Raw genomic sequence first — 26,307 nt, 5'->3', positions numbered from 1 at the left:
GGCACTGTTTGAGTCTCATTCATCCACGCAGGGTAGAGGCCTGGCATGTACATGCCAAACGAATAAATGATTTCGGAGTGTGGCTGATTTGGGGCGAGGCGAGTAAGGCTCACCTAGGGCGCCACCTTAAAGAAGGCGTCACTCTCAGGGGCACAGGCACCCCAACTCATCCTCATCGAGGTGCTAGGTTGGAGACAGACCTCAGATCAAAGCAGTGATGCCAGGGAGGTGACTGGTCCCTTTGGGGGCAGCGTGGCACGGAGAAAAGTGTACTGAATTTAGAACCAGGGAGCCAGGCCTCCAGCCCAGACCTGTCCTGTCCTGTCCTGTTGTTGGAAGGAGTCGCTTTCCCTCTCTGGGCTTGGTAGCTGCTGGGGACTCTACCTTTTGGCCTTTCTGCATCTGACATCTGGACCCCGCGATCCCATCAACGGAAGAGGTAGTGCCCCTCAGTGCGGGTGGTCACTGGGCTCCAGAAAACGGGCTGGGCAGACTGATACTGACCCAGCTCCGGGGTTGGAAAAGGGAGGGAATTCCTTTGGAAAGGTTCGGCCTTGGTTGTGAGTGGGAGAGAGGCAAGCACAGGGCACAGAGCTTTGGGGGATACCTGGCGGTTTTCTTGGATTCACATTTGGCCACACAGTGCTGGCCCCGCTCCAATCCCCCAGAACTCTTGGCTGAGGAGATGGGAAGTCAAAGACACGAGCACGGGCCACGGGCAGCCGCTCCTGCTGTGCCGTGGAGAATGCCTGGCGATTTCAAGCGCGACTGCTCCTGCCAGCCCCGGGCATTCCGCTGTGCAAGCACTTTGTGGCAAAAATGCACTCCCCAACACTGGGGGAAAAGCTCACGCCAGTGCTACCGTTCAGAATGCTGCAGACATCGCGTTTCTGAGGGGCCCGAGGGTGCTGAGCACTCTGGTCTGCCTTGCCTGATCCCGGGCTCGACACTCAGGGGTGGGGAAGGGCCCACCAGGGGGCTCTGGACCTGGGTTCCGAGTCCGGGTGTGGCTGTGTTTTAGCGGAGGGACCTGGATAAGCCTCAGCACCTCTCTGCACTGTGGTTTCTGCTTCTATGTCAAGGATCTAAGTGGCTCTTAGGGCTCTTGTCATGATTTACTTGAGCAATGTGGGTAGAGTCACAGCACAGGCCTGGCCCCTCGTAGGTGATCCATGCATCATGACCTCATGTCCTTTGACATGAAGTCAGAGGACACTCCCTGTTCTGGGACCATCCGGACCCTCACGTGTGTTCTTGGATGATGTTAATGTCTACTCCAGATTTCTCCACCTTGGCCTGGTTGACCTTTGGGCTGGGTCATTCTTTGTTATGGGGGCTGCCCCCTGCATATCAGATATTTAGCAGCCTCCTGGGGCCTCCACCTGCTAGCTGCCAGTAGTACCTTCTCCTGACCTCCCTATAGTGACTCATAAAATATCTCCAGTCATTGCCTATGTCCCCTAGAGCAGTGGTTGCCAACCTTTCGGACCTCAAGGACCACCAGTGGTCCAAGGACCACCGGTTGGTGACTGCTGCCCTACAGAGCAAACCTGCCCCTGGTTGAGAACCACTGATCGGTATGAAGGAGAGCATTGTGGGAGCCACAGAGCTAACCATGGCCCCAGGGCCCTTGAACCTTAATTCCAGTGCTGGTCCCAGAAACTAAGAGGGTACTTGTTACAATCTAGGTAGTTTCTCCAGCCAAGGCAACATGCCTTAATGATATAAATGTTACCTCTTGGCCACCAGCTAAGCCTGTGTGTTGATCCTTTAATTCCCTAAAATAAGTCCATAGTGATTTAAATTATTAACATTTTTTAATAGATTGTGCATTTTAATCATAATTGTATGATGAATATTTGATTTGTTATCTAATCAGGGGATAATATAATCCCTTAAGAGACACTGAATAACCATTTAAACTACTAAAGACTTGATTAGAAAAAACTGAAGGTGCTACATTAGGTAAACTCATAAACTTTAAACACTTTTTGGTTTTTTTACAAACAAATTCCGTGGTCAAATACATTTACTGGGAAGCGGTTTTCAATGGGAAAGTCTTATCATTGAGGTGACTCTCTCTGAGGCCTCTTGGCAACACCACGGATGCTGACCTGGTTTGAGCCTTCTTCAGAAACAGCCCCCACATTTTGTTCGTTTTAGGAGAAATGAGAAGTTGGCTTTCGTGTGGACACGCAGTCCATCCTGGTGATTAGCTGAAAGGCCTATTTGGAATGTTACCTTCTTAAGCCTCTGATTCCTTATCTGTGAGATGGAAAACCTAAGATGAAATAGACTCCCAGACTGATGTCTAGTGTGAAGACACAGACAACATACAAGACAGACAGAGGGACTGAGTTAGGAGTGTGACGTTGCTGGGACCGGGAAGAGACAGAAGTGGACTTCCCAGGTGAAGACAGCCTTTTCGGGGGGCCCATGTTTGAGCTGAGAACTGAGAGTGACCAGAGGGAGCCAGTCACACTGAATGCCAAGGTCAGAGTATTTCTGATCTTAGCATAAGCTTAGCACCTGCACGAGGGGGAGGTGGGCCAGAGCGAGTGAGCAGAGCTGCTGTGGGGGTGGGGGTGGGGGTAGTGAGAGAGAAGGCAGAGGATTGCTCGTCACAGGCCCTCTAGGCCAAGGGGAAACATTTGATCTTGACTCTAACTACATGAGAAATGATTTGAGGGCATGATCTGATTTACAACTTAAATCCCTCCCTCTGGCTGCCGTGGGGAGGAAGAGAGGGTGAGGGTGGAGCAGCTGCAGAGAGACCTGTCTGTTCCCAGTACCCAGGTCGGTACTAAGCTCAGCACAGTGCTCGGTCCATGCCAGCCCTCAAAAATCTTACTGGTGATAGTTTTTATATGCAAAAACATGGATTCTATCATTTTTGGTTAACCTCAATAGAATAAAAGAAAACTGAACTCCAGCCCTTAGTTTCCTAAACAGAAGGTTCTCTACTCAAGTATGCCCAGAAAGTCAAAGATCTACTTTCAACGGAAAGATCCAGAACACTTTCAGTGCCCCGTTACCTTGTGGCCCATTAGGATTTCAGGTGGGGCTTGTTCCGCTGCCTCCCAAAGAAGAGAGACCAGCGCCTGGCCAGTTGGCAGTGGCCTCAAGGCCAAGTTCTCTTCTGAAGCATTAGATATATTGCTTTCCTCTTGGGAGCTAATCGGGGACTCTGTTTATGGCTCCAGCTACATTTGCCACAGGTCTTTGGACTGCGAGGGGAATCCTCAATCCAACCCAATTAATAGAGCACTGCTGCACTCATAAGCTGTCCCCCTCCCAACCAATCCATCAACATGATTTGCACACATTAATCAAGGCATTTACAATGGGTCCACCAAGCTTTATCTCTCACTGGACGAAGAAACGAGACTATTTGGACTTGAGAACCATAACTCTTCCAGAGTCCCTGAAGTCCCGAGCTTGGCTCTGCTCAATGCACCGACAAGGTGAGTTATTAATTAACAATTGAGATAAATGCCGGAATAGCATCCCTGAATCATGTCAAACCAATTTGGATGGTTATGGGATGGGGAGGGGAGGGAGGAGGCAGTGGGCAAGGGGAGGGTTTCGTCTGTTCCAAGTGCTCTGGACAGACGCCAGTGTTATTCCTCCTCATTTAGACCTGGCTGGAGTGCGTGGAGCGCAGGCCAGCATCCTCATCTCTCCACCCAAGGCAGCTTCCTCGGGAGAACAAGGAATCAGGCCTCGCAGATGGAGGTGGGCTGGGAAACGCAGTTCTGAGTCCTTAGTTCAGGCAGAGAAATGTGAAAGCTGCTGGTGGGCAGAGGGTCCTCACCTCGGATTACTGACCACACAAGTCTGAGGTTTAGAGGGCCCTCCAGGGAGGCTGAATTCGCTGGGCTCACCACTGTGACGGGCCTTCTCTCCTGTCCTGCGGCCGACACCCCACTCCACGACCCTCAATTCCCTACACTCCTACTGTACTAAGGTGCTTCACGCCCATCACGCCTCACACACAGGATTCAAATAATAATAATAATAATAACATGTTTATACATCTTAACTTTTTAGAGGGATGTGAGCTTTTTGTGGACACGTGTCATATTTGTCTTAGTATTTCCAAAGTCTAACGTTTAGTAAACGCTCAACAAATGTTTGGTAAACCACGAATGGCTAACGATGGATGGATGGATGGATGGATTCACACTTAATGACACTTTTTAAATTCAAAAACAAACATCAGTCACCTCTTCAACTAGGAATACAGAGCCCTTTTAAAGTATACTAAAGTTATTCACTCAGGAAGTAAACATGAAAATATGTTCACAGTTTTTTCAATTGCTCATTTCTTCTTGAAATAAAACTCCCCTCTTCTCACTTCACTCCTGTGTCCTGGGAATTCTAGGGGTAGGTGTTTGGGGTGTAGGCACTGTGATATTGGGCTGGGTCAGCCCACCATGGGGAAACCATTGTTTAAACAAGTTTTTTTCAAAACACGATCTGCAGACCATGGGCAGCAGAATTCTCTGGGTGCCTGGTCAAAATGTGGATTCCTGGATCCCATATGTGACTTAATAAATAGGAACCTGAAAGGTGAGCGCCTGGAAATCTAAATTTTAAAACAGCTTTCCAGTGTGGTTATGCAACACCGAAGTGTGATGAGCCCTAGTTAGAACCTCAGGGGTTATGTGCTGTGGGAATACTATTGGTTGAGCTCCATCTATGTGGATTTAGCATTTGTTCTACAAAATAACATTAATACGAATGAGGTGAAAGCTAGCAGCAGCCAACACATGAGGGTACCCTCTGAGCCAGGCACTTGTAAAATGTATTGCATGCATTTTCTCGCGGAGACATAACACCTGTCTGTTAATGGAGGAGGCACCATGAAGCCCATTTTACAGACAGGAAAACTGAGGCTTAGAGGGGCACAATGACTTACAAAAGTAGGACACAAAGACTGCCTCCTGACCCCAGGCTCTTAACCCTATGATACTAGTGTCACCGATTCTGAAACCAAGGAAGTGACAGGAAAAGGAAGAAGAGGTTTAACTTCAGGGCTGTCTTGAAGCAGAACAGAGGGGGACAAAGACAGCCCCGAGTGTAGGAAGGGGGTACGTGATGTCAGGGTGACCTGTGGACAGGCTCAGCTTAGGAAGGGCTTTCTCCTCCCCCTCCACCTCTAGGACTCCACTCACAGACTGGAGAGGGCATCGGATAGGATAGGATTCCGTGGGAGCCTCAGGCGGACCCCCAGGCTGGCTTGAAGTGATAGGAGTTGGGCTTTGCATAGACAGAGGGCTGGGGCTCCTGACACTGAGTTCGGGGTGATAAAGGAGTGTAGGGAAGGAGTAAGGACTGTCACTCCAGGCAAGACAGTCTAACAACACCTCCCCACCTCCTGGCTCCCACTTTTAGAGGAAATCCACACCCTCTCTCCTACCCCTGGCGGTGAGGAGCCAAAGCTCACACCTCGGTCTTGGCGGTGATAATTAAATATTATTCGCCTGTCACTTGCTGCACATGTTGTGTGCTTTCTCAGACTTTAATGAGCTGGTATTTGCCTTCTGTAAGCAAAAATATTTCTCAGAGTCTCTTCTTTTTCAAATTGGGGTGAGCAGTGCACGTGGAGACTTCTCACTGTTAAAAAGGCGGTCTGCTCGCCAGCGTGTCTGAATCGTTTCTACTTATTTCTTCAGGGCCACAGCAGGCAAAGCTTGGCCCTTCCGGAGCAGCCAGGCCTTCCTGAGGTTAAGTTAGCCGTCACCTGGCTGGGGCGTTGGGAGATGTTGAAAGTGACGGGAGTAAGGAGGTAGGGAAGCGACATACATTGCTTTTGTGGGCTATTCTGAAGCATCCATCTTATATAAAAACTGCTGTTTGAAATTTTAACCCTGCTATTTTGGCTTCTGTAAACGCTTGCTTGCTTAAATTATAAGGAAAATAAGACTACTCCCATTCCAGAGAGGCCATAAACATTCCCCAGACGAAGTCATCAGTGCTGGCGCCAGGCTAGGTTTTTGGTTGAGGTCTCAAAGCCCCAGCACATAGGGCTCTTTAAGAACTTGCAAAGGGGACCGGAAAACCCCTTATTTGGGAGACAAAGAGCTAGAAAAAGTATAAATAGGAAAGCTTCCTCCATGTTTCTTTGCCCAGAATTTGAAAGTCATTTTTCTCTGGGCCTGCGTGTAATAATAATAAAGTGTGACTCCATTCCTCTAAGCGTTGCTTGGTTTTTCTCCGGGTTTCTGTAACAATTCCAAGGCAACAGGGTTTCTCCTCTGAGCAGCACAGGCTACTGAAAAGATTTGAACATTTTCTCAAGTCGTCCAAGGAAGGCACTTAGCTAGTACCATTCTAGATGCATCGGGGAGAAGTTCATTCATTGAGTATAATGGACGTCTTAGGACAGTGGTTCTCAGAAAGAACCTGCGTGGGCATCCCCCAGAAATTTACTAGGAATTCAAATTCTTGCCTCCCACCCCTCCCCCAGGCCTAGAGAATGAGAAACCCTGGGGGTGGGGGCCCTGTGGGTGGTTTTGCTGTAAGCTCGAGTTTCAGAACTGCTAGTACTAGGGGCTTCACTCTCTCTCGGAGGAACCCAGGTGGAAAAGGCTGTTCAGGGCTTCACTATCCATATTCGTATTCGTATGGCTATCTAGCACATTAAACTGAGATTTTTTTAAAACGTAAAGTGCTCCTAGGTGGGAAAAGGATTGGTCTCTCCCAGCTCACTTTGGAAGAGTGCTCTGTTATTTCCCCCATCACAAGGCGTGTAAGAAATGCGTTCCTTGCAGCTGCTGCGAGGAAGGGGGTGCAGCAAAACCCACAGAGAGTGTGTTCTGAGAACGCCCCAAGCAGGACAGAGCCTGGGGCAGAACTCCCACCCCCACCCGAAACAAACACAAACAAGTGACTCAATTATCGTGCTGCAGGATTGGATCCGGAGTAGATGAGGAGTAACTTTAATATTTATCAATAAACAGCCAAGTGCTTAGCACACCTCCCCGGGAAGTAATTAGCCATAAAAAGGATACTCTGCACAGAGGAATCTCCTCCCCAAAAAGAACTCAGTTAATTGTGAATTGCTTCTGCCAGGTGAGAGAGAATCTGTGTCTGCGTCTCACCTGACACCAGCAACTCTGAATGAGCTGGGAGTTTCTTTTTATAAACACTGTGCAGAGCCTGTTTTGTTTTTTTCTTGGTGGTTAATGTCTTCCTTGGGAGGTTCCCACAACAAGGCCTTGATTGTCTTTAGCATAATCACCGCCTCATTGGCTTTTGTGGCCTGCCGCTCTGCCTCTGCGCTCGCTCTGCCTCTGCCCGCTGGGGGGGACCCTGACCTGTGCCCACTGGGAGTCTGGAAGCGCCTACCATGCCTCCAACAGCTCTACCGCTGGGGGATTTCCGTTTTCTCCTGGTGGGAGCCTGGATCAGGGGTAGGGCTGGCCGGGAGGGATGGGGGCTGCGCAAGGCTTCCGTGGGAGGCCGAGTCCCCCTCTGCCATGTGCGGATTCCGGCCTCTGGCTCAGCGCTCAGCTGCTGACACCGCAACAGGGAAGGGGCCTGGCGAGCAGCTTCTTTCCAGAAGAGGAAGGAGCTGGTCTTAGCAACCGCTAGGCTCCGTGAAACCACCGGGGACCGGGAGCAAAAACAGGGAACCCTACAGGAAAAGGAGTGCGATGTGGACCTCACCCTTGAAAAAACACATACGCATTGTGTAGTTATGTCTCACCTCTCTCAAAAATGAATGTAAGTGCCTTCTGTTTTGGCTCTGTTTCAGGAAGGGAAAGAATGAACGGGGGGCTCTGTGAGCTGTGTCAGGCCTATACGCCCTTTTCTGCTTGGTGCACTCCTACTGTGTAGGTACGTTTGTTTGTGTACAAGTTACATACATGCGCAACTGCAGTAACACATTGTGGAAACTGCACAGTGTCTAGTAAGAGGATGAGGACTGTAAAGATGGAGTGTCCCACACTCTCAGTCATCCCCCAGAGAGACAGTGCTTCACTCTGGACACCCCTGATGCTGACCCCGTGGGCAGGGGCTGACATTTCAGCGCACAGGGATCAGCACACAGCAGGGACATACACACCTTTGCTAAATCCAACAATCGACGCATGGGTCCTCTTAACACCTGGAACAATTTTGGTGGATCCCACACTTGTACTCATGTTCGGGGATCATGGCATGCTATTCTCAGGAATTCAGGTGGCCCATATTCTACCACATTCCTCTTTGCTCCCAGAATCTTAGCACTCCATCAGGGAATTACAGGAAAATTCAGCTCAGAGGTTAAAACAGGGGTCGGCGAACTTTTCCAGTAAAATAACACCCGAGAGAAAAATAGCTCAGGTTTTGTCAGCCATGTGGTCACACAGGGCTGACCTCCGGGGTGGAAGTAGCCGTGGCCCAGACATAACTGGATAGGCGTGGCTATGTTCCAGTAAAACTTTATATATGGACACTGAGATGTCATTTCCGCATAGTCTTCACTTGTCATGAAATTTTATTCTTTAGATTCCCGACCCCCCCAACCATTAAAAATGTAAAAACTATTTTCAGCTTTTAGACCTGTACAAAAGCAGGCTGTCATTTGCCAACCACTGGTTAGAAGGTAGACTCTGAAGTCCATGCTGGGTTTGGCCCCAATTTTATTATTAGTGACTGAGTTATCTATCTATCTATCTATCTATCTATCTATCTATCTATCTATCATCTATCTATCTATCATCTATCTATCTATCTATCTATCTATCATCTATCTATCTATCATCTATGTATGTATGTATGTATGTATGTATGTATGTATCTATCCATCTATCATTAATTTCAGAGAGAGGAACAGAAAGGAAGAGAGATAAAAACACCAATGATGAGAATCATTGATTGGCTGCCTCCTGCTCACCCCATACTGGGGATAGAGCCTGCAACCCAAGCATGTGCCTTGATTGGGAATCGAACTGTGACCTCCTGGTTCATAGGTCAACGCTCAACCACTGAGCCCCACCGGCTGGGCTGTGTCTGAATTATCTTTAGACAGATACGTAACTGCTCTCTAGACCTCGGTTTCCTCATCTGTGAAATAACATCCCTTAGGGCTGTAGGAAGGGATGCATCGCTTAGACAGCTCAGCACAGCGGGAGGCGCATTTGGTCACCAGCGGCAGAGATGTCTTTGTAACTCCCAGGCCTGAAGGGTCTGGCAGGACGGGTTACCCAAAGGCAGAGCCAGGGCCCAGCCACCTTTCTGTGCACATGTACTTGAGAATCCAAAGCCGCATCAAACCCCGGCGCCTGCAGCCCAGGTCTCCAGGAGCCCCCACTGGCCCGAGGACACTGCGTTTGCTTCAAAGGAAATGTCACGACAACATCTGACAATAGTATAGGGGAGATCTTCCAGGAAAAATGACTCGTGACGACCATATAGATGCCATGCTCTGTTCTTGAGGGGCTGGGAATTAGAAGACGCTTGCTCACCTCCCTCATTATCCTTGTTATCAGCACAGGAGGTTTCCATGGCAACGTTGCATCCGGGCCCTCTCCAGCCGGTCTGGCAGACACACTGCCAGCTGTTCTGACCCAGTGTGCATCTCCCATTGCCGTTGCACAGATCGGGGCAGCCATCTGGTTGGAGAAACGGAGAGGATGAGAAAGAGGGACGTGAGGCCGCGCTGGGGCAGCAGGGGAGCCATGCAAAGGGGGAGCAAGGTCACAGGCAGCCGCTGGGCCAGCCTCAGAGTGGGGCTGTGCCTGCCGGGGAGTCAGGGAAGCAGGCAATGCATGCAGGTGCAAGACGAAGTGGGGTCCCAGATGCAGGGGAGCCCCAATGACACTGACCTGTGTGTAGGGGACTGAGGCAACCTTCCCAAAGTGGGGAACAGTCCAGAAAACTAAGCTAGCTCTGAGCTTACAATAGGACGAGCTAGGCTGTTATTTCCAGCCACTGGCTCAGGACGGATGCTACCTCAAAAAAAAAAAAAAGTATCTTTTTCTTCTTTCTTTTTTTAGATGTGTCTTCCGCAGAAGAGAGAAAATTCCCTATCAATCCAGGAAGGAGCCAAAGTGCCCCCCATCTTTTAGAATTTTAAAGATAAACTTATAAGTGATTATCGTGGGTTTCTGATGGCTAAGAACTGGCTGGTTCTGCTGGGCTATTTGCACCGTTTTGTAATATTTAGTTTCCAGGGGCACTTTAAAATGTTGGCTGATTACCACTCGACCTACTCATGGCATGACTTAAAAGCGCTGCAGGACCTGAGGGCTGCGAAGGAGAAGGTGCTGAGAGACAAGACGGAGGAATGGATGTGTGCCTGGGAGGGGAGGGGCAGTGGGGTGCAAATAATGCTTATTTTGTGGTTTTCTTTTCTTTTTTTTTTTTTTTTTGGGGGGGGGGGTGTATGTGTGAAATCAGCAGCCTACCTAATTCCCTAATCGCGCCAGCACCCAGACCACGGGCAGCTACACTGTCCTGACCTGAGCCTCCGCACGCAGAGCCTGAACGAAGGAAGAAGAAGGGCTGGGGAGCGATAGCGAGAAGGGATGTCTCCGTCGCCCTTTGTAAGATGAACCGGTAGGATGTGGCCACACTCGCAAAACCTACTTGCTGGCAAGAATTCCCAGATAAGTTTTTTTTTAAATTTTATTTCTTTTAGCAGCTTTATTGAGGCATAATTTCCATACCATAAAATGCACCTGCTTTAAGTGTACAATGCAGTGACTCCTAGTAAATTTACAGTCGTATTCTAGATTCGTTTTCTTATGTCATTTATATATCCCAAATGACCATTAATTTCACCCCCCCCCCCAGAAAGTTAACTTTCCTGCATCTCTCTGTCTCTCTAATTCTATCTCTTCATCTGCCGACATCTCTGTCTTCATTTCTCTCTCTCTCTCTCTCCTAATCTTTCTTTTTGTTAATCCTTACCTGACAATATTTTTCCATTGATTTTTTTATGGAGAGAGTGAGAGACAGAGAGAGAGAGAGATACATCGATGCAAGAGAGACACATCGATTGGTTGACTCCCACATGAGCTAGGTGTCCTTGACCAGAATCCAACCCGGGACCCTTCAGTGCTTGGGCCGACGCTCTATCCACGGAGCCAAATCAGCTAGAGCTCTTTTAATCTCTTTTTAAACCACACAAAGTGTAGGGTGGATTGGGTCATGGGAGAGGGATCAAGAGCTTTGAAACGATGGAGGTAATTGATTTGAAGCCTTTCTGGCCCAAATCTTCTGAATCTGAAGCATTCCAGAGGCCTCCCCCTGGCATTTTCTCTCTCTCCTCTCCAGTACCCTACATGAGAATGCCAGGAACCCGAAAGAGGGTGTGCGGCAGTGGTGGGAATTTAAAGGACTCCTCCTAAGAGGAAAGGTCTGGAGGGTCTGAAATTGAGTTGAAATTTACTTCTCTAAGAAGTTTTACTCCTAGATGCTGCTTCACTCCCATCCTTTCCCCTGTAGCCTGGGTCAGGATGAGAGAGCAGGGTAAGCCACAGGAGAAGCTCGGTGTGGGCAAGTCTCTAAGGAGGCTGCGATGTCTTGAGAAGAGAAAGAAGGTCCTGGGGCCTCTGTTTTCTTTTTGCTGCACAACCTGCACCGCATCCAGCGTGCACACGAAGCACCGTGCTTGCATGGCCCTCGCAAAGCCCAGATTCACATGCCCATTCCTTCCTTAAGTGACCGTGGTCCAGCCTGCAACACCCGGGACACACTTCCTGTTCTCACTGTGACAGTGCCGGGAGGGGAAGCCACCCCCACGTTCAGAGAAATGACACAGACGTTTCTGCAGGAGCAAAAGGGAACTCCGGAGGAAAAGCCCCAGGGACATTTCCCAGGTCCTCCAGGACAAGAGAATACCTCCAGCCTCCAGCCACCTCCAGCTGGACAATTTCCACCAGTCCAGTTTTGGGGAGCGGATCTCAGAGAGGACACTAAATGACAGACCCACCTACATTTGCTCAGCGTGCCATCTATTATATGGGCTTTGCTATTCAGCTACTTTGAGGTCTCATGTTTGATTAAAATCATGGCCAAAGTCTCAAGGGAAGCCTTATTCTGTAGGAAACCCACGTCCACTACATACGATTTAAATTTGCAAAGAACACTAGCACGCCAGTCAGAGATATGCACTCAAAATACGTATGCTCCTAGATTGAATGAGGCTCACCTCCCCCCCTCCCCCGCCCTCCCCGCCCCGCTTTCTCTTTCTCTCTTGATTTTTTTTTCTCTCCTTCCCAACCAACTGAAGTGAGATAAACAGACCACAGTAGCGGGTTTTCTCCACATCATATGAGGGAGATGAAAACACGAACAGTAGGAAGCTGGCAAATCTCTGAGAAGTTTCGGGGCAGCTGGGAATTAATGGACAGGACTTTGCTTTTAGCTTGAAGAGGAAGAAAGCAGCCTTGGTAGGTGCGTGGTGTTGCTAGGCAACCCCAAGCTACCCCCAGCACAAGTTCATTCTGCTGGTGGCCTTCTGAGGATGCTGCGATGCATTGTGTCTTTAAAGTGCAAAGCCCGCTTCTGCTTAAGGGAAAACAAATGTAGGGAGCAATTAGTCTGGAGGGCAAATGGGTTATTGGATGCTGGCTTTTCCCTGGGGAAGATCCTGTCACTGGAGTTGGACTGGGCCTATGGGCTCCTACTTGGGATCCAGGAGGGCTCCTGTAGGAGACTTCTGGATTTCAGGCTGGCACTGCCGACTCCCTGAATGCCCATCTCTGAGACCATGATGCAGAAGGCTTCAGGGCACGGGTGTTTAGTTCTTTGTGCAGCTAGAGAGCTGGCTGTCTGGAGGCTTCATCTCACATGAGCCTCGATCAATAATTCTCCACGGAGGAAACTTTGTCCCCCATTGTTCCCTCTGGGGGCATTTGGCAATGTCTGGAGACATTATTTTGTTGTTGTTGCTGATGTTAATCCTCACCCGAAGATATTTTTCCATTGATTTTTAGGGAGAGTGGAAGAGAGAGGGAAAGACAGAGAGAAACATTGATGTGAGAGAAACACATAGACTGGTTGCCTCCAACCAGGGCCAGGGCCCGAGGAGCCTGCAACCAAGGTATGTGCCCTTGACCGGAATCGAACCTGGGACCCTTTGGTCACAGGCCAACGCTCTATCTACTGAGCCAAACCAGCTAGGGCTGGAGACATTTTCAATGATCACATTTGGGGAGGATGCCACTGCTCAGCATCCTACAATGCACAGTGAGTTTCCATAACAAAGACTGATCCAGCCCCAGATGTCCATAGTGCTGAGGTTGAGAAGCCCTGCCCTTGACCTGAAGCTCCCTGAGGCCCGAGACTTCTTTGTTTGCTGTTGGAGCCCAGGGCCTGGCCTCATGGCACGCACATAGTAGGCACCTGAATGAATGGAAAGCAGTCAGTAGTGCTAGATTATTTCAGCCTGGCCCTTACCTATAGACTCTCCTGAGAGTCCTGAGAAGATAGCATGGCCTCCTTCTCAAAGTCAAAATCTACCTCCCAGGGAGAACTTTCAAGGGCATCAGTGATATCTTGGGCTCATTCTGTTACACTTTCAATGCCTTTGGCAGAGTGGAAATGGAACAGTTTCCAAGAATTTCTACACTCTAAATTCCAACCACTAGGAATGAAAATCCATTGGCACAGTTACCATAGGCAGTCTTTTTGCCTTAACAAAAATTAGAGTTGCAACTGAGGTACATGCCCTTGACTGGAATTGAACCCATGGTCTGACGCTCTAACCACTGAACCAAACTGGCCACGGCAGAAATTTGGCACTAAAAACAAACAAGTCCAGACACTCCCTTATATTCAGATGACTCCTGAATTTTCAGCTCCAGACCTGGACTCCAACTTGCATCTCAACATCTCCATCTGTTCACTCACAAGCATCTCAAACTAAATAGAATTCGGCTCCTTTGTCTTCCTCCCCCCACAAACTCTGACCCCTTGATCAATGAATGGTACCTCTATGTACCCCACTGCCCAAGACTGAAACCTTGGAGTCATTTTCCTTTTCTACCCTCCCTCCCACCAGCTCTCTCACCTCATATATTTAGGCAACAGCCAAGTCCTACCTGTCATTCCTCCTAAATGTCTCTGGAACTTGCCCTCCACCCCCTTCCCTATTGCCACTACCTTAACCCAAGCCATGCTCAACATTGCACTGGACTCTTGTCAAACCGCCTACCTGGTCTCCCTGACTCCAGTCTTGCATCATGATCCATTTCTCTCTATTCTTGACACTGTTGGAAAAATTCTACAGCTTTCCACTGACCCCAGGGTGAAGTCTGAAGTCCTTAACCTGCCTTAAAATCTTATATGACCCGGTTCTCACCATGTCAGCCTATCTCAATATCCCTTTAGGCTTTGGTCCAATGGAAGCCATTGGCCCGATTTCCTTTTTCCTTTCCTCATCTGCCCAACTTCAACCCATCCTTCTGATTCCCATTCAGAATTCATCTCCAGGAAGTCTTTCCAAAGCTCCCAAATCCGGACTAGCTACACCTGTCAGATACCATTACCCTATCCTATGTTATCCCAACTACCACAATGTATGGCAATGGTCTGGTACCTCCTTGGTACTAGCTAGCCCTTCCTTAAGGCAGTTTACTGTCATCTATTGGAAAACTGTTGTAATAAACATTCACATCATTATTAACTACAATTTGAACTGTGTCCCTAGAACTGTGCAGGATACAACTGAACAATGCCCTGGGCACTCCTGTTATGATGTAACTCTGTCTGGACAGGATCCACATCTGCCTCATTTACTCTTGAATTTCTTGTATTCAATAGTCAGTGGGATGAATGAATGAATGAATGAATGACTTCTGACTGAAATCTGCATCTCCAATGCCTTTGGCAGAGTAGAAATGAAATAGTTTCCAAGGTTTTTTTACACATAAAATTTCAAACACTAAAAAACACACAACCAACCTGACCACTCCTCTCCACCCTCTCCCCCAACTCCCCCCCAAAAAAAAACACACAAAAAAAACCCTCCATCGACATACTTACTATGTAGGCAGGCTTTTTGGCCTAACAAAAATTAGGCATGAGCAAAATAATGTCTACAGCACAGTAAAAAGGGGAGCATAAATGCGCCTGAAGAAAGCTATAATTACCATAAAAGGCTTTTCTAAAAAAGCATCAAGAAATGTTCCGCCGTGTGCAGCAATTTAGAGGTAGAAAGAAGTGCCTAATGCTGTAGAAGGGGTATGGAAAGAGAAGTCGTATGTTAACATTCAGCATCAAGCACACCTGAGAACACCAGAGAGGCCAGCACCCTGCCCCAGATGGAAATGCAAGTACGAACACAAACCAGGCTGCATGGAAATGAAGACGGATGACAAGGAAAGCTGGAGAAGCGAGCGGCTCCTGCTCGCTGCCAGCTGCCAGCGACCACGAGGAGAGCTGCCGCGTCCTGGATTAACCCCCCGCGGAAAGTCTTTTCTGGATCAAGAGAAAACCTTAACCTTGTGTGGAGTCAGAGAGTTCTGGGCTTAAAACCTGTTTCTTGCTGTCTGCGTCACCTCGAGCTGGTCGACTCACCTCTCACCTGTTAGTAAAATGATACATCTCGCTAATTAATCTTATTTATTGTCCCTCCCAACAGAATACAACCTGCTGTAAGGCTGGGACTTGTGCGCCTTTTGTTTAATGAGACACCCTTAGTGTCAAGAACACTAAACGTTTGTTGAGTGAGTAACTTAACAGGGTTGATGATAATACTTCATCAGATGCCAGAAGGGTTAAATGAAATGACAAAGGCAAAGGTTTTAGCCCAGAGCTCGGAACACTGTAAATGCTCAGTAGATAGCAGCACCTGTTTGTGATGCTATGATTTTTGCTATCACAAACATTATAATTAGCCGTAGGCTTTTTCTTCCATGCATCCTCTTTGCCTCCCCTTCAGATCAGGAAAGGGACAAGAGCCTTCTCTATGGCCACCATGAGAATCCAGCTTGAGTGAGGACAAACCCCACTGAAGCTAAGGGCAATCCTGAGGGTTGAAGGTAGAATCAATGGTGGCCTTTTCTCTCGGGCAGAATTGTACTTTTGCATGTTAATTAGGGAACTCCCTCTCTCCCAATTGTTTTATTTCATTTTATTTATCACTAGAGGCCCGGTGCATGAGATTCGTACATGGGTGGGTCCCTAGGCCTGGCCAGCAATCAGGGCCGATCTGTGGGGCGGCTGGTGGGGTGATCAGGGTGGGGGAGGCTCCACTGGCACCTGCCTTGGCTGGCCTGGGGCCTGTGGGCTGGGGGCAGCTCCTGCGTTGAACGTCTGCCCCCTGGTGGTCAGTGCTCATCACAGCAACCAGTCATTCTGCCGTTCGGTCGATTTGCATATGAGACTTTTATTATATAGGATTATTTTTAAAATATATTTTTATTGATTTCAGAGAGGAAGGGAGAGGGATAGAGAGATAGAAATATCAATGATGAGAGAAAAATCATTGATTGGCTGCCTCCTGCACACCCTGTACTGGGGATCAAGCCAGCAACCCAGGCATGTGCCCTGACACGGAATCAAACCATGAACTCCTGGTTCATAGGTCGATGCTCAACCACTGAACCACACCGGCTGGGCTCCCCAAACTGTTTTAAATATCACTGTTTTCCGAGAGCTGTGCATTATTGGAATTAAGGCGCAGCCACGCACTGGAAATAGGTAAGAGTCCACCACCACATTCCAAGGCTCTCTAACGTTGCAAACAGCTGAGATGTTGGGGACCAGGGATCACCAGGGGTTCAGTGGTCATTTATACGAAGCAGCAGTGGCAAATGCTCAGAAAATTAATCTGGTGCTTCGAGACACTCTGGGGAAAACGCCAACTAATTTTAGAAGACTGGCTGCCAGGGGAGCATCCCGGCCTCAGGAGAACGGCAGAGAGCCTCTGTTTCCAGGCACAAACTGGCACGGACACTCAGCCATGAATCGGAGTTTGAACAGCTGCCCCCACTTCGGTGGAAAAGACATGAAAAATCCAGAGGCAGATGTTTCTGTTTGTTTCCACAGCATCTGATGCCTTTAAGGGTTTGCACAGAGGCGAGTGTGGGGGATGCTGGGGCAGGAGGGCCGGGAAGGCCAGTGGTCCTTTGCACGGTCTACTGCTCGTCTTCTGCTCGGCAGGCAGAAATCCCGCCCCTCTGCCCAGCAGCAGCAAACGCGGCAGAGCCTCCGCAGGTGATGTAAAGCTGCATCCAGCTGTCTACTCTGCACATTCCCTGCACGCACCTGCATTCTCACTGATCAGCATCCTTTCCGTCTGCCTGGGAGAAGGGAGGCAGCCGGCTTAGCCTCGGCCTCAGAAAAAATTAACTAAAAAAAGCAATCTTTTTTTTTTTTTTTAGGAAGAAGGGGAAAGAAAGACATGTCTAATTTTTTTGCTGTTTTGATGCTTCAAACTCTTAGTAATTTTTTTTTTTTTTGTATAAGATCATGGGGGAGGAAACTGAGAGTTTAGGCAACAGAAACCAGAAATAGCTCTTCTGGGAGGGAAAGGCCATGTTGATTCCCCCGTGAACTCAGACTGAATCATGGCCACTCCATAGTGCTGGGCCAGACACAAGCCTGAGCCTGCTGCCCCCTCCTCTTGGATCATCCCCTCTCTTTATTCCACCTAGTGGGCTAGTGATGGGCGAGCCTCACCCCGGCCTGTGCTGACACCTGCTGCGAACGCACCTGAGGTTCCTCCCACTTCTTTATTTTATTTTAAGATATGTTTTTATCGATTTCAGAGAGAGGAAGGTAGAGGGAGAGAGAGATAGAAACACCAACGATGAGAGAGAATCATTGATCAGCTGCCTCCTGCACACCCCCTACTGGGGATCAAGCCCGAAACCCAGGCATGTGCCCTGACCAGAATCGAACGGTGACCTCCTGGTTTTTGGGTTGATGCTCAACCACTGAGCCACACCGGCCAGCCTCCTCCCACTTCTTTAGATCAGAGTGTGGGCACAGGACCAGCTGCAGCAATGTCCCCCGGGAACGTGTCACAGATGCACATCCTTAGACTCTATCCCAGACCCCTGAGGCAGCACCTCTAGTGGCGGAGCCTGGCAATCTGCATGTTAACAAGCCATGGGGTGGGAGGGGGCTTCGGATGCCTGCTCCCTGTGGGGACCATGGCTTCAGGACTAACTAAGACCTAAAATTTTAAAAGGGCCTCCAAGGCCCAGAGTTCCCTGGCCTTTTTCTGTTCTCTCCTCCTGCCACTCCAGGCTCTGCTCGCTGACCTTTGGCCGCACTGCCCTGCAGGTTCTAGAACAGGGCTGGCATCAGGTCTTCTGGCCTTTGCAGATCCCATTCCTCAGAGCCGCCCCTCGCCCTCTCTTTGGCTGAGGCCGCGCCTCAGTGGCTCAGCCTGCATTTGCTTAGGGAGACCCCAGACCGCCAGCTCGGGCTCTCCCACCCACGACCTGCTTCTGCAGCCTCAGGGAGTCTGGCCACGGCACCTGCCTTCCTTCTAACAGAGCCTTTAAGGCCATGGTCTCAACTTGGCTGCACATGAGAATCAACTGGGAGCTGGGAACAACCCCGATGCTAGGCTGTGCCCCAATGAAATCAGAATCTCTGAAGAGGAGACCCAGGCATCAATTTATGTTTGTTTTCTGAGCTTCCCGGATGATTCCTATGTGAGGCTGAGTTTGAGAACCAGCGGTTTAATGTCCACCGTCCCAGGGGCTGCTGCCTCCTGTGTGCAGAAACGGTGACTCGGCTTTATGTGGCTGCTTTCCCCGTGCCCGCCCTGGGCCTGCGGGAGAGCCCTGTGCTGAATGCACGCATAACTACACCGTGTGGCGTCTCTGCTGCTTCACTGTGCCCTTGATTTGGCAGCCAGGTGAAAGGCAGAGCTTCCTGCTAGCCACGCCCCAAGTCCCTGGATGGATGGCATGTCCCCAAGCAAAGGAACAGCTGGTTGTGGCCCAGGGTCCAAAACCAAGCCGATGACAGCGCGGTGGACGAGTGCTGGAGCGGGTCTCTGCCTCTCGATGTGGACGGAGCTGACACCTCCTGACGGCAGGAGACAGAACAGAGAGCCCAGCAAGACAGAAGCGAGGCGCGCGGGTGGATTAAGAGGGTGACAAGTGTTACACAAAGGCAGGGACGACTATAATAAGAAAGCCCAGTGGTTTAATTTGGTTTTTGGAGGGTAATCAAGTTGTTGTACCTGGTGCTGCTATTCCCACAGCTGCCCAGCAAATAATGAATGTGGTACCTACCGGGTATGGAAACAGGGACAAAGGCATGACTTTGATTTCTTATTTGTTATTTTTAACCATCCAATTTCTACACCCACTGAGCATCCTTATAGCCACAGGAGAGTCATAAAAATACAAATAACACCTAGGAGGCCGGCGGGCACGGACTTGTTACTTACTGCAGGCTGATGGCTCTCTTTTACCTGGCGTAAAATCAGGCCAACGATAAATTGCCTTGTATTTTTTGTTGTTGCCGCTGTTTGCAGCACAATTTTAGGAAATGTAAGGAAATCACTAAAATGTGTGTTTCTTATAGATGTTTTAAAAGAGGGCAAAGAATCTGCCCAAGGACTGTAGTTATGGATTTTAGAAAGCTTTTAATATAATGGCAACAATAACAGCCAACCCTCATATAGACATTTTGGTGTGCCTGGCATTCTTCCGTGTGCCTTTCATGCATTAGCTCATTTAATCTCCACAACAACCCTATAATGCAGTCGCTGTTTCTATTCCCATTTTACAGGCGAAGACATGGAGGCACTGAGAAGTTAGGTAACTTGGCCAAGGTTGCAGAGTCGGTTAGCGGTGGACCCAGGATTTGACACCAGGTGGACAGGCTGCACAGTCTCTGTTCTCAACTGGGGTGACCAGCTGTCCTTGTTCCCCTGGGACTGTTTAGGGTCAGGCACTGGGAAAAAAGGTCATCACTGAGGACTCGGAGTGTGGACTTGGCTTTTTTCATTGGGGGCCATGGAGGCATGGTGGGGATCGAGGCAACTGCACTCAAGGGCAAGGGAGAGGGCACAGACCTTTTTACTGGGTGGCTGATTTGAGACTCAGCTGCTTTCTCAGGCCAAAGTATGAGGTCAGCCCAGGAATCATTCTATTAGAAGGCTGCCTGGGTTCAAATCTCGGCTCCATCCCTTGGCTGCATAATCTTGGGCAAAAACGATTGTTTATTATTATTCATTCCTTAGTTCCTCCAACTGTAAAACCAGGGCAGTTAAAGTACCTGGTTGTTGGGGTTTCAAAGAGAGAATACATATCACCTGCCTAAGCATGAGTTGATGAAGTACATATGTGTAAATGTATGTAATACACATGCTGTGTAGACTGCTTGTAAATGCACATAATAAATGTTCCAGAATTGGCAGCAATTATTATTGTTGTTTTTAATATTATTAGTTTTTATTATTGTTGTTGTTGTTAAAAGTCACCTGAGCCTGGACCTTTGTGGCTCAGTGGTTGAGTGTCCACCTGTGAACCAGGAGGTCATAGTTCAATTCCCAGTCAAGGGCACGTGCCTGGGTTGCCGGCTCAATCCTCAGTAGGGGGTGTGCAGGAGGCAGCTGATCAATGACTCTTTCTCATCATTTATGTTTTTCTTTCTCCCTATTCCTTCCTCTCTAAAATCAATAAAAATATATTTAAAACTAGAGGCCTGGTGCATAACATTCGTGCATTGGGGGGTGGGGGGAGGTAGGGGGTTCCTCAGCCCAGCCTGTGCCCTTTTGTAGTCCAGGAGCCCTCCAGGAATGTCCGACTGATGGTTTAGGCCCAAGGGGAGCGGGCCTAAGCCACAGTTGGACATCCTTAGCGCTGCCACGGAGGTGGGCCTCTGTGCTCGCCAGCCGTCAGCCTTGCTTGTGGCTGAATGGTGCTCTCCCTGTGGGAGCGCACTGACCACCAGGGGGAAGCTCCTGCATTGAGCATCTGCCCCCTCGTGATAAGTGCTCATCGTTCTGCCGTTCGGTCAATTTGCATATTACCCTTTTATTATATAGAAAGTATTATTAAAAAAGTCACCTGAGATGGTAGCAGGAGGGTCTGTGTGGCTTAGGGAGCTTCTGATTTGTACTCGCACTGGCCGTAAGGAGCGGTTGTTCACTATTATTTAAAATAGGATCAGTATAGTCAATACAGCCAAGATCCCAGGAAGGTGCCCTCTGAAGACTGATATGGAAATGAGAACGATGAGGTAATCTCCTGAGAATTACATGAGTGAGATCAGCACATAATGGATGTGACACGGTATCCACAGAATCCCCTTAAAATACAAGAGGTCTCCGAGGTGAGACTGTGAAGGATCCCCGGGTTTGGAAATCTCAACCAGGCTCAGAGAAGGGTGCTGACAGAGAGCGGCGGTCTGCCTGGAGTGGAAAGGGGGCCCGCAGAGCAAGAGCGAGTCAAGGTCAATTCAGAAGTGAGCATGTTCTGCTCAATGAAGGGAAATAAAGTCACACCACCTGCCATTGATGAGTGGGTCTCAGGGGCTCAGCCCTTCCTATCCTTATTATTTCATTGAGTCCTTTCAAGGACCATCAGGAGTACGAATTATTATCATCATCAACTGTGATTGAAAAATCTGAAGCTCAGAGGGGTGAACTTGCCCAAGGTCACCATCGCTGAAAGTGGTAGCCCAGGGTTTGAACCCAGGCCCGTCCAACTCTGAGCCCACACACTCTGCTCCCCTCCAGCAGGTAGGATTCTATAGGGAGGGGTGGCCTCAGAATGTCTCCTTCTTGCTTTGATTCCTTGATCCCCAAGCAACCTTCTGATTTTGACCTCACTTCTTATATAGAGTTCCTTTCAGGAAGGGACTACGCTGAGAAGGAGATGTGAGTCCTCTTCACTGTGGATCGATGAATGGGTGAATCTGGGCTCCTGTGAGAGAGTCAGTCTAGAGCGTGACCCACTCTGTTAGCATAACCAAGATGGAGAACCAGACAATGTGCCACAGTGATCCTGCCATGGGAAGCCACCTCCACATGTCTTGCCTGAGTTGGGTGGTGGTTCCTTGAGTGGTGCCCTTGGTCTCTTTGTCTTTGATGAGTCTAGCGTGTGGGAGTCAAGGGTGAAAGGACTTCTAAGGAAGGAATACTAATCCAATAGCCAACACTCACTGAGTTATTATATGCCAAACTCTGGGGTAGAACCATGACTTTATTTACTGTGTATCTACCAAATGCTAGGAGCTTTCTGGACACAGGGCATACATTGGTAAGCAGAAGAGACAATGTCTTGTTCTCAAAGATTCTATTGGGGGAGAACCACAATTAAAAAAAAGTGAGTACCAGGGGCTCAGCACTTCACATCCTTATCTAGTATATTAATGATAATAATTGATATAGGGGGAAAAAACAGGGAGGGGGATCTTGATGGGGGTGGTGTGTGGTGGGGATTGCTGTTGTACATGGGATGGTGAGGGAAGTCTTTGTTGATAAGGTGACCTTTGAGTGAAAAGTCTACAGGAGGGGAGGAAGCAAGTCATGCCAATATCTGGGGGACAGTAGACCAAGCGGAGGACACTGTAGGTGCAAAGGCCCTGAGGCATACAGCACTTGGGGTGTTGGAGGGACAGCGAGGTGGCCAGTGTGGCTGGAGCAGACTGAGCGCAGGGAGAATGAGAGGACAGAGCGATGGGGTAGGGTCAGGTCACGCAGGCCTCGCAGTCCACTGGAAGGATACAGGCTTTATTCTGAGTGAAACGAAGCCACTGGGGGGTTTTGAGCAGAGGGGTGGCCTGATCTGACTTGAATTTAAAGGATCCCTTTGTACTAAGAGAGCAGATGGGGAGGTTGGCCAGGAGGGGGCTCTAGCAATAGTCTTGCTCAGCCCTGGTGGTGGTTTGGGCATTGTACCATGCCCTGCTACCATGACTACGTGGCACAAGTAATTCTATATGTGGTTAGGGTTCACTACACATCTCTGCAAAAGGAAAGACTTTTGGGACACAAAAGCCAAGGATGAAATACACTGTCCATAAAATAACACTCTGGTGGATGCAAACAAATTAAACTCCTCAGTTGGGGATCAGCAAACAAATGAGCTTGAGGAGGCTGGGTTTTGTGATGATTCTTCCTGCCTCTTCAAGTTGCTTTACTATTGAAAACCACATCTGGAAGTGAAGGGAAGTGGTGGCATGGGTGGAGGAGAGCAGAGGACTAGGGGGTCACCCAGGCTCTGTCCCTAGGGTCAGGCTTGACAATCTAACATGAAACAGCTCTAGCAAGCAAACTTCCTAACTTTCTTAATGTAATGACCCCAGACCACGCAGCTGCATTTATTTCACCAGCTTTGTCTAGTTTTTGGCAATCAGGTCTCCTTGGACCACCCCAAAAACCCTCCCAGGTTATTATACCTGGACTTTTAATCCCTTTGCATTCTATTTATTCCTATTGGTCAGCTTGACCCATATGAATTATAGCACTAAAACACACTAAAAGAAAAAGCAATCTCCATCCATCCATCCATCCATCCATCCATCCATCCATCCATCCATCCATTTATCCATCCATCTTTTCTCTATCTATCTATCTATCTATCTATTTATCTTCATTAATTTATCAAGCCTTCCTTACCAACCAATCTCTCCAAATTCTCTGAAGATTTGTTCTCAAAACACGATGTGTCCAATGACCTCATACAGTAATCATATTTTATCTTCTTTTATGTTACTTTCTGCCTGGTGCAGAAACTATAAGAACATTTCAATCTGTCCTCTTTTTTTCTTTCTTCTGGCTGGCAAGTCGTCTCTTACACATGAATCCAGTGCCTTCCATCATTCATTCTTTCCCACCCTTGTGACCCAGATAACCCTGAGTCATCAAGAACTTCTGCTGTTTGCAACTCTATTCGCATATAGTGTTCTAGTACTTTTCTTAGCACAGATTTTAGCGGATCAAGGACTTGAGGGGAGGCCCTTACAGGGTCTTAGATACTGGCCCTTACAGGGTCTTTAGATACAAATTTCGCAATAGTCTCTACCAGCAGGTGCATTTATGTGTGGCACGGCGTGGGACTAAGGAGACTTGTTTTCTGAAAGAGTGCAGAATGGGAGTCAGAATCCCCACCATCAGGCCTACGCTATTGTTAGGTGCTGTTCTTTAGTTTTGCATAATGAGCTTGCCCTTAGCAGGCAAGTCCTCTTCCAAATCCTCTCATTTACAGAGAAACAAAAATCCCTCCTTTCAAATACATTTTAAACATGCAGAACAGCAGCAGGTTTCTGCTAAGTCACATTTTAGCTAAATGGATGATGGAATGGTGACTGGGGCCTGCTGCTCAGCTGCCGACCTGCAGAGTCCCCTCCACACTCCCAAAATGCCACAGAGCAACCCCCAGGAGGCAGAAAGCACGACTGATTTGTGCAATACAGCTCCAGCAATCGATAATCCTTGTAGATAGAGTCCTCACCTCTCTGACCATCTCAGAGTGTCATCTCCCTCTGCTACTCCTTCCCAACAAGCCTCCGTCTTCACCTTGGCGCACGCAATGGATACCATACCACCAGGACTCAGCCCGAGTGCTAGCCCAGTTCTGCTGATGTACCTTTTTGGAGAGGCCCCGCAATGCGTCTTGATTTAGAGATGCTTGGGTTTTATGTGGCTCTGGGAAATGTGGTTTAGCTTTTCCGGAGCTCCAGTAAGTTCTGATGCACAGCTGTGCATGCCTGCATGATTAATGGTACGTGCAAGGACTTGGAGCTTTCAGAGGTCACCCCGCGTGTGCTGGATAATACAGCACAGATCCCAAAATACCCTGGGTAGGAGTCCTGGCTCCGCACAAATGCAATGGCATCGCCTGCTGTCACTGACACTGCCTGAGACTTAGTGCTTCTCCCCACGTGAGCTTCAAAGAGACGTCGCCTCCCCCAAACCCACATTTTCAAGATAAAATGGGCATCATCTTGCTTTTGTGGCTACTTCTCTGTAAAGTGTCATAGGTACTAGGATAAGCAAGAAGGCTGGGCTAACTAGAAGGCTGCTACGTTAGAGATGGACAGTTCTCCAAGTTCAGGACGGCCAGGCCGAGGTGTGAAGGCAGCGAGCGTCCATGCAGAATACACTGCACTGTGCAATGCTGAGCTTGAGAATTTAAATGCACCAGAGTCGAGAGATCCGAAATGATGGTTCCCACAGCAACTATAACTCAGTTCTCTGGTGAATATAAAATTAACTTTATTGTAAAACATGCTGTTCAATTTACGCCTTAATATAGTCATGGCAGAGTTACAGTTGCTGTGAGAACGTGAACTCGGAATTGTTTTGAATAATTAATTTAATGAAAAGTTGGTGGAAATGTGAACTCCTGATAGAAAGTCAGCCTGAATTTAGGGACGCTGGCCAGTGATGCCTGGGCTGAGAGCAGGGAGTCGTTTTCGGAATCTGAGATCACTTAGTGCATTTTTGGCCTGGGGGGCACTGGGAAAGCAGAACAACCCCAAAGCCTTCTGCCAGGGGGATTGCCCCCCATCACCAAAGAGACACTCCTGCAGGGGGTGACTTTCCTAACAGGAGAGGCTGTCTGCCTGGTGCCATGTACCTTGATTTCACTGCTGGCCTCCAACATCATCCTCTTGCTGCCACTACCTGGGGTCAAAGCAGGAGATCAAAACAGTGTAATGGCTACACCTGGTCTCTGTCAAGTGCACCTGGATTTAGAACTCCCCTCCCCCTGTGGCTGACAGTTACGACTGACATCAATTGCTTAACCTCTCGGAGCCAGGTCTCTCACCTGTGCAATGATGCTGGCAACAGATTTTACCTCACCCGATGGATATGAGGAGGAGATGAGAGAAGCTATGTGAAGAATCCAGCCTGGGGGCTGGCAAGTCGTATGGTCAGTGCTTGATAAGTGTGAGCTGTTATTAACTGAAAAGGGAATTCAGTCAATCAGTAAATTCAAAACACATAAAAAAAATCGATTATTTGGCCTTTCTCGTTATTTTAGTCCACACTGGTTTGGTATAAACCTGAGCCAGCATTTGGCCAAACCGAAGGAATGGCCTCTCCTAGAGACCATGTTCCAAGGGTTGCAAGGGAAAGGGGTGAAGGCACAGCCTGGTAGGAAAACAAATAACCAGGAAGCTCCCTCCCCTCCAGCAATGTGCATTTCTAGCTTCTATAATTCCCAGCCTGGCTTTAACGACTGCCTGTATGAATCGGTCTCATGCTGTGTCCGGGGCCTCTACCCGCTTCCCCTCACGGTCTTGGCTTTTGGCTTTTTACCTCGCTGTGTTCAGGATCAGTAACACTTTAATGTCTCCTGAAAGACATGATTTTATAACGCTGTAATGTGTCCTTTCACTGCTCAGAAAATATTTTCAGGTGGCATTCCTTGGTGTAAC

At 48.6% G+C, this 26,307-nt stretch overlaps 1 protein-coding gene across 6 annotated transcripts in view; it reads right to left on the bottom strand.

Annotated features, from left to right (window-relative positions):
- Positions 1-26,307, bottom strand: part of TENM2 (teneurin transmembrane protein 2) — a gene marked incomplete at both ends in the record, with an annotated part of 890,113 nt that overhangs the window by 89,025 nt on the left and 774,781 nt on the right. For all 6 annotated transcript variants that reach the window (XM_079771922.1, XM_079771923.1, XM_079771924.1 and 3 more), the window contains one exon: positions 9,459-9,605. In XM_079771922.1, coding sequence (XP_079628048.1) covers positions 9,459-9,605 — 147 coding nt within the window. The remainder of the gene's footprint in view (positions 1-9,458; positions 9,606-26,307) is intronic.

The sequence above is a fragment of the Cnephaeus nilssonii genome, assembly GCF_951640355.1.
Source record: "Cnephaeus nilssonii genome assembly, chromosome: 5".
Lineage (NCBI taxonomy): Eukaryota > Metazoa > Chordata > Mammalia > Chiroptera > Vespertilionidae > Cnephaeus > Cnephaeus nilssonii.
This window is presented reverse-complemented; position numbering and strand designations above follow the sequence as displayed.